The 14,218-nt window shown below is 33.5% G+C and overlaps 2 protein-coding genes across 6 annotated transcripts in view; one reads left to right on the top strand and one right to left on the bottom strand.

Moving 5' to 3' along the window:
* L3MBTL3 (L3MBTL histone methyl-lysine binding protein 3) overlaps positions 1 to 7,469 on the top strand; it is a 144,685-nt gene extending 137,216 nt beyond the window's left edge. For all 4 annotated transcript variants that reach the window (XM_074309862.1, XM_074309859.1, XM_074309861.1 and 1 more), the window contains one exon: positions 1,826 to 7,469. In XM_074309862.1, coding sequence (XP_074165963.1) covers positions 1,826 to 1,969 — 144 coding nt within the window. In that variant the 3' untranslated portion in view covers positions 1,970 to 7,469. The remainder of the gene's footprint in view (positions 1 to 1,825) is intronic.
* Positions 6,379 to 14,218, bottom strand: part of SAMD3 (sterile alpha motif domain containing 3) — a 68,209-nt gene continuing 60,369 nt past the window's right edge. For both annotated transcript variants that reach the window (XM_074309864.1, XM_074309863.1), the window contains 3 exons: positions 9,593 to 9,764; positions 9,197 to 9,279; positions 6,379 to 8,175 (listed from right to left, as the gene is read on the bottom strand). In XM_074309864.1, the coding sequence (XP_074165965.1) occupies positions 7,894 to 8,175; positions 9,197 to 9,279; positions 9,593 to 9,764 (537 nt within the window). In that variant the 3' untranslated portion in view covers positions 6,379 to 7,893. The remainder of the gene's footprint in view (positions 8,176 to 9,196; positions 9,280 to 9,592; positions 9,765 to 14,218) is intronic.

The following is a 14,218-nucleotide window of genomic DNA, read 5'->3' as shown; positions in this document are numbered from 1 at the left end:
ATTTGCCCAATATCCCATGGGTATAGAAGTGAAATATGAATCTAGGTCATACTTTTATTCCAGAGCCAGTGCTGCCATCCTCTTTTTGAAAAATACTAAATATGGGAAATGAATGTAAACTGTTATTTTTACCTTCTGAATCCAATTCTTCCTGTGCAACAAAAAATTCAGTTCTACACACATATATTGTATCTAAATTATACTGTAATATATTTAACATATATAAGACTGCTTGCCATCTGGGGGAGGGGGTTGGGGGAGGAAGGGAAAAAATCTGAATAGAAGTAAGTGCAAGGGATAATGTTGTAAAAAATTACCCATGCATATGTACTGTCAAAAAATGTTATAATTATAAAATAAAATAAAAAATTAAAAAAAAAAAAAAAAAAAGAAAGAAAAATACTAAATAAAAGTAGCCTGGGAATTACTTCTTTCAAAAGAGTATGGGGATGTTTTGCTGCTTTTCAATTACAGTATGCCCATTTTTAGTAACATTATTAATACATTATAACTAAATCTCATTATAATGTTTAAACTTGCAAACCATCTCATCATCCAAGGATCCTACTTAGGTGATGTAACTGCAACTTTCGCCTTGTAATACTGTTTTTTCTGACTTGTTTTTGAGAATCAGTGACATGAGGTGGGATATATTCGGGATGCTCTTATATTGTGAATCAGTGAAGAAAGATACTTTTGTTTTCAGAAATCTGAAAATTGCAGTTTCATAGGGATTAAAGATGGTAGAAACCCTAGAAATCATCCAACCCCATCATTTTTTTTTACATTTGAAGAAACTAGCGCCCCAGATAGAAATAGACATTTATTAAGTAACCGCTTAACAACTTAATATTATTAAATTAGCAATTTAGTAAAAACATAATAATTATGTACTTTAGAAATATTTAATTATATTATTAAATTCATTTTATGTGCTAGACATGGTGCTAAAAGCCCTTTATAAATATTTCCTCATTTAATTCTCATAAAATCCCTGGAAAGTAGGTGCTATTATTATTCCCATTTTACAACTGAGGAAATTGAGGCAAAGTAGAGGTTAAGTGACTTCTGTGGAATATACAAAGAGAAAATCTGAGGCTGGATTTGAACTCAGGGTTTTCCTGATTGCAAGTCCAATCTTCTATCCATTATACCAATATAGCTTTGAACCTCATGTCTATTTATCAAGAGTAAGTTGTATAAGTAAGAAATTAACTTCCTCGGAATATTATTGTTAAATGAATGAAATACATAAAATTACAATTAAAGTGCAGTTACCAAAAAAAATAAAAAAATAAAAAAAATCCAACTCTCTTAAAAAAAAATACATAGACTTTAAGTTAAGAATATTGGCTCCAGAGGAAGACTGATAAAAGTTGGGGTCAGGGAATGTTTAGATTCTGGAAAAGGACCCAAAAAGTATGATTCTTACCTTCAATTATAGGAAAGACTCTCAATTTGTTCTTTGTTCAGTTTGGTCCCAGAGCTAACAGCCAAAAGCAGTGAGTGGAGTTTGCAAAGAGACACATTTTGGCTCCATATAAGAAAAAAAAACTTTTTAAAAAAGCAATTTGGAGCTTCACTAAAATATAATAGACTGTTACAGGAGATAGTAGGTCCATAATAATAACTTTAAGAAAAAGCTAATTATCAGATATACTGTAGTGGGTATTCTTTTATGTGCTTAGGTTCAACTGGATGGTCTCTGAGGAATGTGTCCTTTGTGTTTCTTACCACTAAAATTTTGTGATTCTGTGATTTAATATTTTCTACGTGGCAGTATTGGATTAATTCATATTGATGGTATTTTTTTATTTTCTTTTAGCAAATTGATGGAGAAGCATTTCTGCTTATGACTCAAACAGACATTGTTAAAATTATGAGCATTAAGCTGGGACCAGCTTTAAAAATCTTCAACTCCATCCTGATGTTCAAAGCTGCAGAGAAGAACTCACATAATGAACTTTGAGGACAGCAAAAGCCACATTTCATCCCTTTTCTGCTTTAAAGCTCATGTCTTATTCAAAGCACAAAGACTGTTGTAGCTGTTAAGTAAGAATTCTTCAAAAGTCAAAAATCAGTGCTGCCGGATTATTTATATTCATTGAGAGACAATATACATGAATTATTATGGAAGTGCTTGGATTTTTATTAAGGTACTGTAACAATTATCATCTTTTAGTTCTATTCATTGAGCTAAATTTACCTTTGTAAACCTTTTTGAGGCTTCAGAAAGAAAAAAACAATACCATTGTTGATTATTTATGCTATAGTAAGATGGGGGGAGGGGGAATTATGAACTTTCTGCATTTTGTAAACATCGTTGAATTATCTTTCACATACACTGTTTCTTTTTTCAATATTTGCAGAAACCTTTTTATACAATCAAAATAAATGAACTTTAAACTCAGTTAGCCAAAATCTGGCTACCAATTTAGCCAGTTGGGACTGTTATAACTATTGTTAATTTTGTGCCATATTTTGAATTGCAACATTATGCTGAGTATAACTTTGCAAGTCATGAAATTGCCTACTTGCTTGTAATAATTCATTGGGGCTGAACAGTTGTAAAAATTAATTTTTTAAGTAAATCAGTGTTTTTACTTTTGCACGACTTATGAAATGTTAAGCAAATTGCTTTTTCACCAGCGTCTTTACTGTATTTACCAAAAGACCAGTATATAAAAGAGAAAAAAAAATAATAAAACTTTACTTAATGTATTTGGCATCAGTCTAATACTCCACTTTAATACCCCAGAGGTTTGTAGGAGTCAACTATTATTTGAGAATAAATTAAGTTATAGTATGGGGACAGTTCTTAAAAGGATCTTTAATTTTTTTGTGAGATTTTTAAGCTCTTCTCTGAGGCATTGATATAACCATGGTGCTTAAAGGAGATGAAGGTCCCATTGCTTAGGAGGGATATATCATCCCTTCTTTCAACATTCCTCCTTGCCAAGAGGATTCATCCTACAGGGTCAACGGAGGGGAGAGAGAGAGAGTACTAATAGATTTTTCTAGAAAAGGAAGGTATATGGGAGAAACACTGAAGAAATCATTAGACATGTTTAGGAATCAAGATGATAATGAATTTCCAAAGCAGTTATTTGGGTGCATGTATAAAATGACCTTCTTTTTGGAAGGACTGTTTTTTCTATAAAACTCTTTGCCCGGTGTTAAGACATTGCACTCAATATATAATGGTACAGAACAGATGCACTTTAAGTGAGAATACTCAACTACCTATAAACTGAGAGCTGGTGTGATGTTTTATTTTATGAGAATGCACTTCGCAGGAAGAGGATGAAAAGCTTCATCAGCTTTCCACTGCAGTTTCTAATTCCTTAGAATGAAAAATTGTTCAGAGTACATTTTTGTTTGAGATATAAAGTAGCTTTGTAGCATGCTGTCCTAATTCTGGGGAACTTCTACCTCTCTCCTTAGTTGGTCTCATATCTTCTAGTGTAGAATTTCTTTGATATCTCCAGCTCTGTTAACATAGTACTTCCTTTGAAGACTTCTGAGGGGGTCTTTTAGCAGCCCTTTTCATCTGCCATAATACAAGGTAAAACAGGGTCAGTGAATTAGCCTGCAGTACCCCATTCATTTCCTTGCATGGATTTGCAGTAATGACTTTAAAAAAAAAAAAAAAAAAAACATTTTGTTCAGAATTTGTACATTCAAATTACACTTGTTATATCTTCTGACATGAAATAAAATCTGAATTGGAGACGCCTTTTCACATTTGTATGCTTTTTAAGAGAAGTCGTCACAGCAGAAGAATAGGAACATGCTGTGGAGATGGAAGATAGATGGCTGGGTCACAAATCTAAAATTATTCCCAGTTGTCATTCAGACTGCCTAGACTTATTGATGTGCCATTCTGCCCTAATCATAGGCAGTAGAAATTTATCCACATTGGGGCTTTTTTTTCTCTGGCTTAAAAACCTTTCAAAAACATTTTATTTCAAAATTTCATTTACTCTAGTTAGTATTTTGTGTCTCATCTGACTCATCAAGTTAGCATGTGTGATTTAATTCCATTCACCTCCTTAGCATGGATGTCTCAAGAAAGGAGACAGGGGGAGAGGAAACAGAAACTTCACTTCCTTCAGGATCCATCTTGACACAGCTTTTCAGAAAGGAAATGTTACTAGGAAGCCCCAAGCACCAGAGAGAAATCAGATGAGTGAAACTCAGCCACAAAAGCAGACTGCCATTTCCATAACTTGCTGTAGCTTTCAGTTGTTATATACTGCAGCTTCTCTCAGCCTTCTTGGCCATCTCCATCTCTTTGGATAGGAAGGTTAGGACCCAGCTCAAAAGAATGAAGGACTCCTTGAATGAAGGAGCCCTAGCTACCAACATGAAGAATCTGCTCTGGAAGTCTTCATACTGGTTAACAAGGTAAACTAGGGAAAGGGGATTAAGATAAAGGAATGTCTTTGAAGGTTAAGATGAAATAGGGTCAGTGCAACATTCATTTCATTGCACAGATGTCTGAATTATTTTGTTTTTTCTAGTGTCAGAATTTGTATACTCAAATTACTGGTCATGTAGATCTAGGGACATAAAATCTGGAAGAGCACAGTCATAATGATAGTGAAATGAGGAAAAGAAGATATTGTCACAGAAGAACAATAAAAAAGTATATTGGTCAGAAGCATAAGGTAGTCTATCATGATAAAATATTGCAAATTGTTTATATATGTGTCCTAGAATAACCAAATAAGACCAGAAGTCTTAACCTGGGGATAGGATTAGGGTGGGCTGGAGGGTGGTGGTCCATAAATAAATTCCAAAGGGTCAGTGATCTTGGATGAAAAAGAAAAATTACATCTTCATTTCAATAAATCTATTTTCTTTATAATACTATGCAATTTATTTTATGCAGTTAAAAACATCATTCTGAGAAGGGACTTAGAGACTTCACTAGCCTGCTAAAACAGGTTTTGGCCCAAGAAATCTTATTAAGAACCCTTGAATTAACTCTTGATTTGTAGAAGATTTCTCTCCTCAACAAGAATCAGTTACTGATACTTTCATCTGAAATATGACTTAATTATTAAGCAAAGACCTTTTTAGCAAGAACTAATGATTTTCTTAATTAGTCAAAACAAATTTATACTTATATTACAAGGATCTGTGTGAGCTCTCCCAACACTGATGTATACTACCGCCTGCCTGTGGTTTGATAAATGATTTTTGAATTGGTATGGCTGAATAATTCATTACCCCTAGTGAGAGTTGATTAATGATAACCAGTCAACCTAATGATAAGCCTCTCCTTATTTCGAATGGGCCATCACTGACCAGGCTTGTACTCTTTTGGTGTAAACTTTGAGAACTCAGGGTTCCTCAAGTTTTAAAGCAGTCGTAATGACAAAAATTTGTCATTCCTTTATAATGAAAGATTTCCTGAATAGCTATCATTTATCCAAACTTTCATACATCTTCTTTTCAATCTAAGAATTTTTAAAATTAGTAAATAAAAGCTAATTCAAAGTTTCTTAAATCTAGAATAAAACTGTGAACTTGTTTTTAATATTTTGATAACTATTTCAATATAATTGGTTTCCTTTGTAATCTTATGTATTTTATTTTATACATTTAAAAACATTATTTTAAGAAAGGGCCTATGGGCTTCACTAGACTACCAAAGGGGATCTATGATCCAAAAAATGACATTTATAACATACTTTCAAATGTCTATAATAAGTTTAAAATTAGTTTTGCATCTTTTTGTTATTTGCAAACTAGTATTTAACAATGCCATTTTTCTAATAAAGAGGAAAGTCATTTGGTGTGAAATCCCATCTTTGAAAACAGTGAAAATATATTAGTTCTGGTATATTATCCTATCACCCACCATCTCAAAAGTATAATCTTAGAATATCTTAAAAAGCAGTAGGCAAAATGAATGTTAGGAGAAAGGAAATTAACCATGCTTCCAAATGCCTTAGGACTATGAATATCAGTTTGTTGGGACAGGAATAGCAAATGAGATAGGGGGGGAGAAGGTAGAGTAAGGCTGGGGTAGGCCTAAGAAAGAATCTGAAATTGGTGGCCAAAGTAGAAGTGAAATTGGAAGAGAAATGAGAAAGTGATTACATAGGGAACATATTGCTAAGATATATACAGATAAGAGAATGGGTTGAAATCAGGCAGAGCAGAATTAAGGACAGATTTCAATATCAAAAGTGATGGAATGCTGAGTCAGGAAATAGGCAGTTAAGCAGGATCTATCAATTAAGAAATAAAAAATAGCACAGGGATGAAAAGGGGGAAGCAGGGACAGTCAGACTTCTAGGAAGTGGTTTAGAATCCAAGTAAATCATTTAAGTAACACACAGGCCAACAAGGAGACTTCAATACAACTCAGTTCAATATACATTTATTAAATACCTCATACATGCAAAGCAATGAGATACTAAGATGAAACAACATAATGCCTGCTGTCAGGGAGCTTACAATATAGTAAAGGGGGATATGACGTATAATGTAAACATAAAATTTATGTGATTAATTTTGCTCAGCCCAGGATTTTTATGTATTTATTGTTAAAACAGGAATCAGATTCCAATGAAATAAGTTCACTTGGCCACATAGGTAGAGTGAAGGAATAGAAAGAAAAGCAAATCTTGATACAAAATGTATTTAAGGTAGAAATGGTTTCAGTAGAGATGACTGGACCAGTCAGAGAAGAGAAAGCTGGCTTTGGAACTAGGAAGACTATGTTTCATCTCTTACACATAATTGGCTTTGTGAATCTGAACATTTAACTTCTCAGGGCTCTAGGCAAGCCTGTAAGTTACAAAGTTGGTGCTTATCCAGTGGTAAAGACCCTGAGAGCTCCTAATGTAAGTGAAATCACAGATCCAGTCCCTACTCCTGTTGATGGTCTTGTGATGGAGGGTACTAATTTTTAAGTAGTCAATAATCCTCATGATATCGCAAGAACTTCGAGAAAGACCATTGCACAAACCCTCTGTAGTGACCCCAAAGGAAGGTATGGATAAGCAAGAATGGTACAACATGACCAGGCATTTGGGATGAGAGATGAGAGATGGCAATCCATATTTGCATAGAATACCCACCTCACCGCTATCACAGTGCCATTGGAATTCCTTTTATAATTCTAACAGCAGCAGGCTTGTTTAAAATTCAGCCTGAGGGGCAGCTAGGTGGTGCAGTGGATAGAGCACCAACCCTGAATTCAGGAGGACCAGAGTTCAAATCTGGTCTGGGACACTTAACACTTTCTAGCTGTGTGACCCTAGGCAAGTCACTTAACCCCAGCCCCAGGGGGGGAAAAATTTCCAAAAAAATAAAAATAAAAAAAAAATAAAATTCAACCTGAATATAATAAATATTTCCTGGAGAATAGGGAAATGAGTCCCAGACAAATTAAATGCTATCCAAGATCACACAGATAGTAAGTAAAAAAAAAAAAAAAAAAAAAAAAACAAGATCTAAATCCAGCTCCCTTTCCTCTCTCATGCTGAGGTGAGTTTGTCATGTACCGAGAAGTAATAAAGATGGGACAATCTAAATAATTCAATAATACACTCTGAAAGGAAAACCTAAACAAAGATGTGTAGGTTCCCTGTAGAAAGATACACAAGAATTGCACAAAATGACAAGGCATTATCAGATGGCTTGTAATCTGGATCCATATCAGTGAGATCTCAGAGCCATTAAAGTATGCAATGTCATAAAAATTACTTTAATCATTTAAATTTTAAGAAAAAAATGAATGAGGCACAAAACTCAAATATTATGAACACTTTCTAATGTAAATATACATTATTAACTCTAGAACTTGCCCTCCACACAACAAATCGACCTCTTTTACAAATAGTTTCACAGGCATTCCTTAGCATTTTGGTGTTATTAAATGAGTGGATGTTGAAGTTCATTATTTACCATTTCTCTGATAGAAGGAAAATTTGGACTGCTTATATCAAATATCAGTGTGTCTAAAAAGTTCAGAGTGTGGTACAATCTTCTGGGGTATTGCACACCAAACACATGAAATGAAGCTATGAGAGCTGCCAGGGCCGTAGTGCAGTCATCCACTTGAGTCAGTTTTTCTTTTTCAAGATACAGAGTAAATTCACAAGCATTAATGTTGAAAGGGTTTTTAACTTTTAAGATTGGTGTCGGTACTTGTACCTGGAATTAAAAAAAAAAAATTTAAGTGATTATTATATATCAATTTGTAAGAGTAGTAAACCAAATTGCAATTTGAACTGGATTTTTATTATGAAACAAGTTCATAATTATTAAATTGAGCAAAAATAAATCCCCTAGGATGAAAAGAAGTTTTAATTACTTGTCTCATTTTAAAGTAATGATTCTCAAGCTTTTTAACTTCCAGAATCCTTAAATTAATTTAAAAGAAATTATTGAGCTCCAAAGGGTTTTTACTTTATATAGATTATATCTACCTATTTATTATATCCATCTGTCTTAGAAATTAAAATAAAATTTTAAAATATTTATTATTTTAAAAACTAACACTTCCACATATAAAAACAAATGTTTTTATGAAAAAAATATTTTCTAAAAACAAAAAATTAGTGGAAAGAGTGTTATTACTTTACATGTTAGTTTCCAAATGTTTTTAATGTTTGGCTTAGAAGACAGCTGGATTCTCTTATTTACATCTGCATTAAATTTGCTACAATATGTTGTTTTGGTTGAAGTATATGTGAAAATCCTCATACTGATGGAAAAGGAAGAAGTATCTTAATAGACAAATAATGTCTTGAGGGATCATGCATTATGCAAGGAGAGGCAGTTTTATGTAGTGGATATGGCATTGCATTTCAAATTAGAGCTGGGTTCAAATTTCCCCCCATATACTAGCTGTATAACCATAGACAGCTCACTTAATCTTCCTGTTCCTTATCTATAAAATAAGAGGGATGAATTCCATAGCCTCTAAGGTCCCTTCCAACTCTCAACTGAAGAGCTTTTGACTCTATTCTAACAATGACCTAAGCAAGACTTCAGCTGAGAATCTTATTTAAGACCCTCTTATTCTGAAAGTTCACTGTCTGTCTAAGAAAGTGATTTTGAAAATGGAGTGAAATGAATTTTTTTTCTTTAAAATGACAATAGTCAGTAAACATTACCCTCAAAATATAGCAATATTTCAGCATAACTAATATTTGCTGACACATTTACATACCTCCTCATTCACAACAACAAATAGGGTGGGATCATCACCAAAAACATCTGGTAGAAGTAAACAGGTGGCTGTCATCTTCATATCTGTCAAATGCAAACATGTTTGTAAGCCAGATGAAAACAAAATAGACATTCTGCATTCAAACTTCTGGGGTGTTATTTTCCTTAAGTCCTCCTACCCCTTCTTCTTTTTCTTTTTTTCTTTTTTTTTTTAATTTTAATTTTTTTTTTTTTTTTGGCAAAGTTCCATTAGTTACTTAGGTAAAATTTCATCTACCCAGTTCATTGAAATGAATTACAAACAAGGGTGTCTTTATTTAACCTAATTGGTTTAATTGTATCTGATCAGTACTGCATGCTCTGCTACTAATATTCTTCCCAGGCTGTTTTTACTAACATTTCAGGATGTCTTCATCTGTAAACTGCTTCATTCTCTCATGTAACATAGCAGTCACGGGATTTTCCACCCCTGAAAAAAAGGTCAGTATGTTTTCTGAATAGATCTCCAAAATCTGTCGTGTTTTCTTATAAATGTCGGTTCTGGTGAGAAGCTGGAATTCTCTGAACAGCTGACAAAAAGGAAAGAAAAGGTAATGTTAATAATAAGGAAAGCCAGTCTAATATATAAAATTGAGAAGTAAGCTGATCTTTAGAATTTTATTTATGTTTAGCTTCTCATTTGAAATCTTAGTAATTTTAAATCTCCACAAAGTTTTTTTCAACTACTTCATAACTTGCAGAGTTTTTCAAAAACTTTGTGGGAAACTTTGCAGCTATTCTCCCAGCCCATGTGTCAGGAACCCATTGAGGCTAGGAATTATTGCAACCTCGGACATATGGAGTCCACTTTTGCTACCTAGAGACTGAGCTCAATCCAAATAAATGAAGTGAATGAATGTTAAGATTTTCTGGAGAGGAACATGGACAGAATTATTCACTTATTTAGTCTAAGAGATGAGTTCTTAAATAACATTATTCCTGATCCTTAGATTCCCAGTTAAAAGTTTCCTGGTTAATTCAATCCTGGAATCTGATTTTTTAGTCAGATAAGAGGGATTTCATGGGATGTGCAATCCTCATACTGCAAATAAATGTGAGTTCAAGAGCTCTGGGAACTAGATTTCAATGTAAGAGAAACATCAGAACACGTCTAATCAAGAAAAGATTAACCATAGAGTTTTCAGTGTTTTGAGAAGCATGATAAGGAATTAAAAGCATGATATGAGGAACAAGGGATTTGGACTTTGTAGTGCATTAATATAGTGAATTATATAGGTAATGTAGATTAATAGGAATAGGGTTTGCCTGTCTAACACACTGCTCTCAAGTATATTCATCTTTAAGTAAAGTTCAAACCAACAAGGTAGTATCATAAAGTTGGATTTGAGTGTGTGTATATGTATATTTGTGAATATATGTGTATGTGTAAATATGTATAGGTATATATGTATAAGCACATATGTATGTGTGTACATAAACACACGTGGGGGGGGTGGCTTTAAAAGAGATTTACTGGAATGGTGTTGCCCATTCCAAGTTCAGTTACCTTCCAGGGCAAATCCAAAGCATGATTGTCTGAATATGGTGGGCTTTAGGACCTTATAAAAGAAAAAAATCAGTCCTATTTGACAGGAAGGAGAATTGAAATGATTTTTTTAAAATAGACTACAGTTAATAAGCAAGCATTTATTAAACATTTTGTGCCAAGAAATGAGGACACACAAAAAAAAACAACTTCATTATGTTTTCTGCATTATTTATGGACTCCCATAAATCCTTTGTATCTCCTATACTTTCTTTGAGGAAGAAAAAAAGGCCGTCTTGTATCTCATGTCTGCATTTGATACTTTGAAAACTTGTACAGGATGGGGGTTTCCTTGACCCACATACATGGAAAATAAGATTTTCAGAGTAAACTCTAGGTAAGGGTTTAGGAAGCCAAGAAGATAGGGATCTTTTAATTTAATTCCCATTATCTGACCCAATCTTTGTGAGTCCAGAATTTATAAGCACACATAATAGGCCTGCCCATCACAATAAACAGTAATCCTGCACATGTAACTTCTATTCATCTCTAAATAGATACATCCTCACCCCCAACATCAAACTGTTAAGGTGACTTATTGACAACTAGGTGGGTCAGTGAATAGAGTGCTGGACCTGAAGTCAGGTCAAGTTCAAATGTTGTTTCAGGTAATAATTGTATAACATAGGCCAGATCATTTACTTTCTGCTTGCTTTAGTTTCTTCAATTATAAAATAGTAACAATAATGGCACCTATCTCTCAGGCTTGTTATGAGGTTCAAATGTGATAAAATATATAAAGCACTTAGCATAATGTCTGATATACAGTTGATATTTATTAAATGCTTCTTCCCTTATTTCCCCTCCCCAGCTACAGTGGACTCAGAAATTATTTGTAAACTTTTGTGACCTCAATTCTAGTCCAGAGAGAACAAGTACTTCACATCCCAAGCTGTTTAAGTTGTAGTCAACACATTAGATTCCTGAATTAAACTAGATTAATGATCCAGGGAACTTGCCCTGGAGACTCTCATTGTACTCAATCTGAATATAATACACCTCCTTATTCTCAGTGATGCTGGACAAACAGATGACTGATTCTATCCAACCTAAGCATATAGGATGTGATGAAGTTACCCAACCCTACTGAATCTGTTACCTAGAAAAAGATTTATGTTGCATCCAGCAATCACCTAGAACTAAACTCGGAGCTAGTGTTCCTACTCCAAGAATGGTACAGTGGCAATACTTTTAGCACAATAAGAATAAAGAAGGCACCAAAAGTCAGATACCATACAGCTGTATGATACAGCAAAAATGGTCTAGAAGTAGACTGCCTGACTTCTTAGGGAAGAATCAAGACTGGCTCACCTAGTTCACCATCTTCCCACAGGAGCTTCATTGTTATTTGGAAGTTGGGGGGAGAGGGAATGGAAATTACAGTTCTACCATGACTATAAACATGAGTTTCATAACTCTTGAAATTGGACATGATGAACCAGTTGGAAACGGGGGTAATATCTGCCAAAATGAGGCTTTTGTCACTATAATTCTGATCCATATATGAACAAAAAGAAAATAATAACTGGAAGCCAGACAACAAATATGAAACATCTGCCAGAATTTCTACAATAGCTTATTTTCTTCATTCAAGGACAGTAGAACCATCGTACTTGAACTTTAAAATTTCAGGCTCCAATATGCCAAATGAGGAAGTAGAAATAATATCATAAATACAAAGATTCTTTGAAAAGAGCATCTGGATCAGAGGAAATCCATATGGTAAAAGAAGATGGGGTAGGGAAGGCAAGAGAAGCATTTCTCAAGATAACTGAGAAACAAGGAGATACTTGAAGACAGAGATAACATCATGGATAGAATTACTACTGAAAAAAGTGACTTAGAAAGACAACTAAACTACTGGAGTACTTCCTTATTACTACAATAAAAGTTTTGTAGGAATGTACACATATCATTGATGAAAACATAAGAAGGGAAGGCAACAGATCACATCTTTGATCACATAACTACCCGAGGAATATAGTATATAAGATTATTAGTTTGATAATTTTTTGAAAAGCAAATTGACTCAGTAGAAGAAAATACAACTTTTAAGGCTCTTCTTCATTAAGATGTTTCCTTACATGTGTAAAACTCATACAAGGTTACTTTAGAGATGCAACAGAGAAAACTATATAGACTTTTTCCTGATTTCTCTTATTCGCTAGACTTTGTTGTTTTTCCTCTCCATCTCTGTTTTTTGTCAATCATAAAGTTTATATTAAAATAAGACAAAAGATAATGTGCTTCCGCCTCAAGATTTTTTTTCACATGTAATTACATGTACATGTAATTTTTACATGTAATTGTTTCCCTTCAATTACATGTAAAAACAATTTAGACCTTTTTTTTTTCAAATTTCTAATTCTCATTTCTCTCCCTCCTTTCCTACCTTCTCCCCATTGAGAAGGCAAGCAATTTGACATAGGTTATACATGTAAATTCATATAAAATATATTTCTATATAAGTCATATCTTAAGATAGTTTCAGAAATATACCCACTAGAAATTTGGGAGGTTTCACATATTGCTACTTTAACTGAATTTTGTCAACCAAATCCATTACTAGATTATCATCACAACACTAATTATTTCTTTCAATGGCTCTTATATTAAAATCACACTAAAAAGGGGCAGCTAGGTGGCGCAGTGGATAGAGCACCAGCCTTGAATTCAGGAGGACTTGAGTTCAAATCTGGTCTCAGACACTTAACACTTCCTAGCTGTGTGACCCTGGGCAAGTCACTTAACCCCAGCCTCAGAAAAAGGGGGAAAAAAAAAAAAAGATGAGAAAAAATAAAATCACACTAATAAGGTGAAAATAACATTTAACTTAACGTGCAACAAGAAAATTGGATTTATACACATATAGTGTATCTAGGTTATACTGTAACACATGTAAAATGTATGGGATTGCCTGTCATCTAGGGGAGGGAGTTAGAGGGAGGGAAGGGAAAATTTGGAAAAATGAATACAAGGGATAATGTTATTTAAAAAATTACTCATGCATATATACTGTCAAAAAATTTTATAATTAAAAATTTTTAAAAAAAGAAAATAACATTTAAAGATATATCAGTGAATTTATCGGGAAGAATATTTGATATGCTTGAAATTTTAAATTTATATTCATCCTTAATAGAGATCTGTAACAGAATTTGTGGTATTCATTACCCTGGAATACTATGAGACAACTAATTTGAAAAAAAAATTTTTTTGAGGTAATATAAAATCAAATTATAATTGAGAGTAATGAAGCATTGGAGGAAAAACTAGAACATCATTAATCTGAAAAAGATTCAGGAGGCTGACTGTATTGCAAGATCAATGGGGCAATCAAAAGAGTTCATTCAATTTTGGGTTCAACTAACCAAACTATAGTGTCCAGAATGATTGAAGTTTCATTTTCTCTATCTTAGACCATGTTTTAGTTCAGTT

This window comes from Sminthopsis crassicaudata, chromosome 4 (genome assembly GCF_048593235.1).
Source record: "Sminthopsis crassicaudata isolate SCR6 chromosome 4, ASM4859323v1, whole genome shotgun sequence".
Classification (NCBI taxonomy): domain Eukaryota; kingdom Metazoa; phylum Chordata; class Mammalia; order Dasyuromorphia; family Dasyuridae; genus Sminthopsis; species Sminthopsis crassicaudata.
The sequence above is the reverse complement of the archived record's forward strand: the minus strand, read 5'-3'. Positions and strand labels throughout refer to the sequence as shown.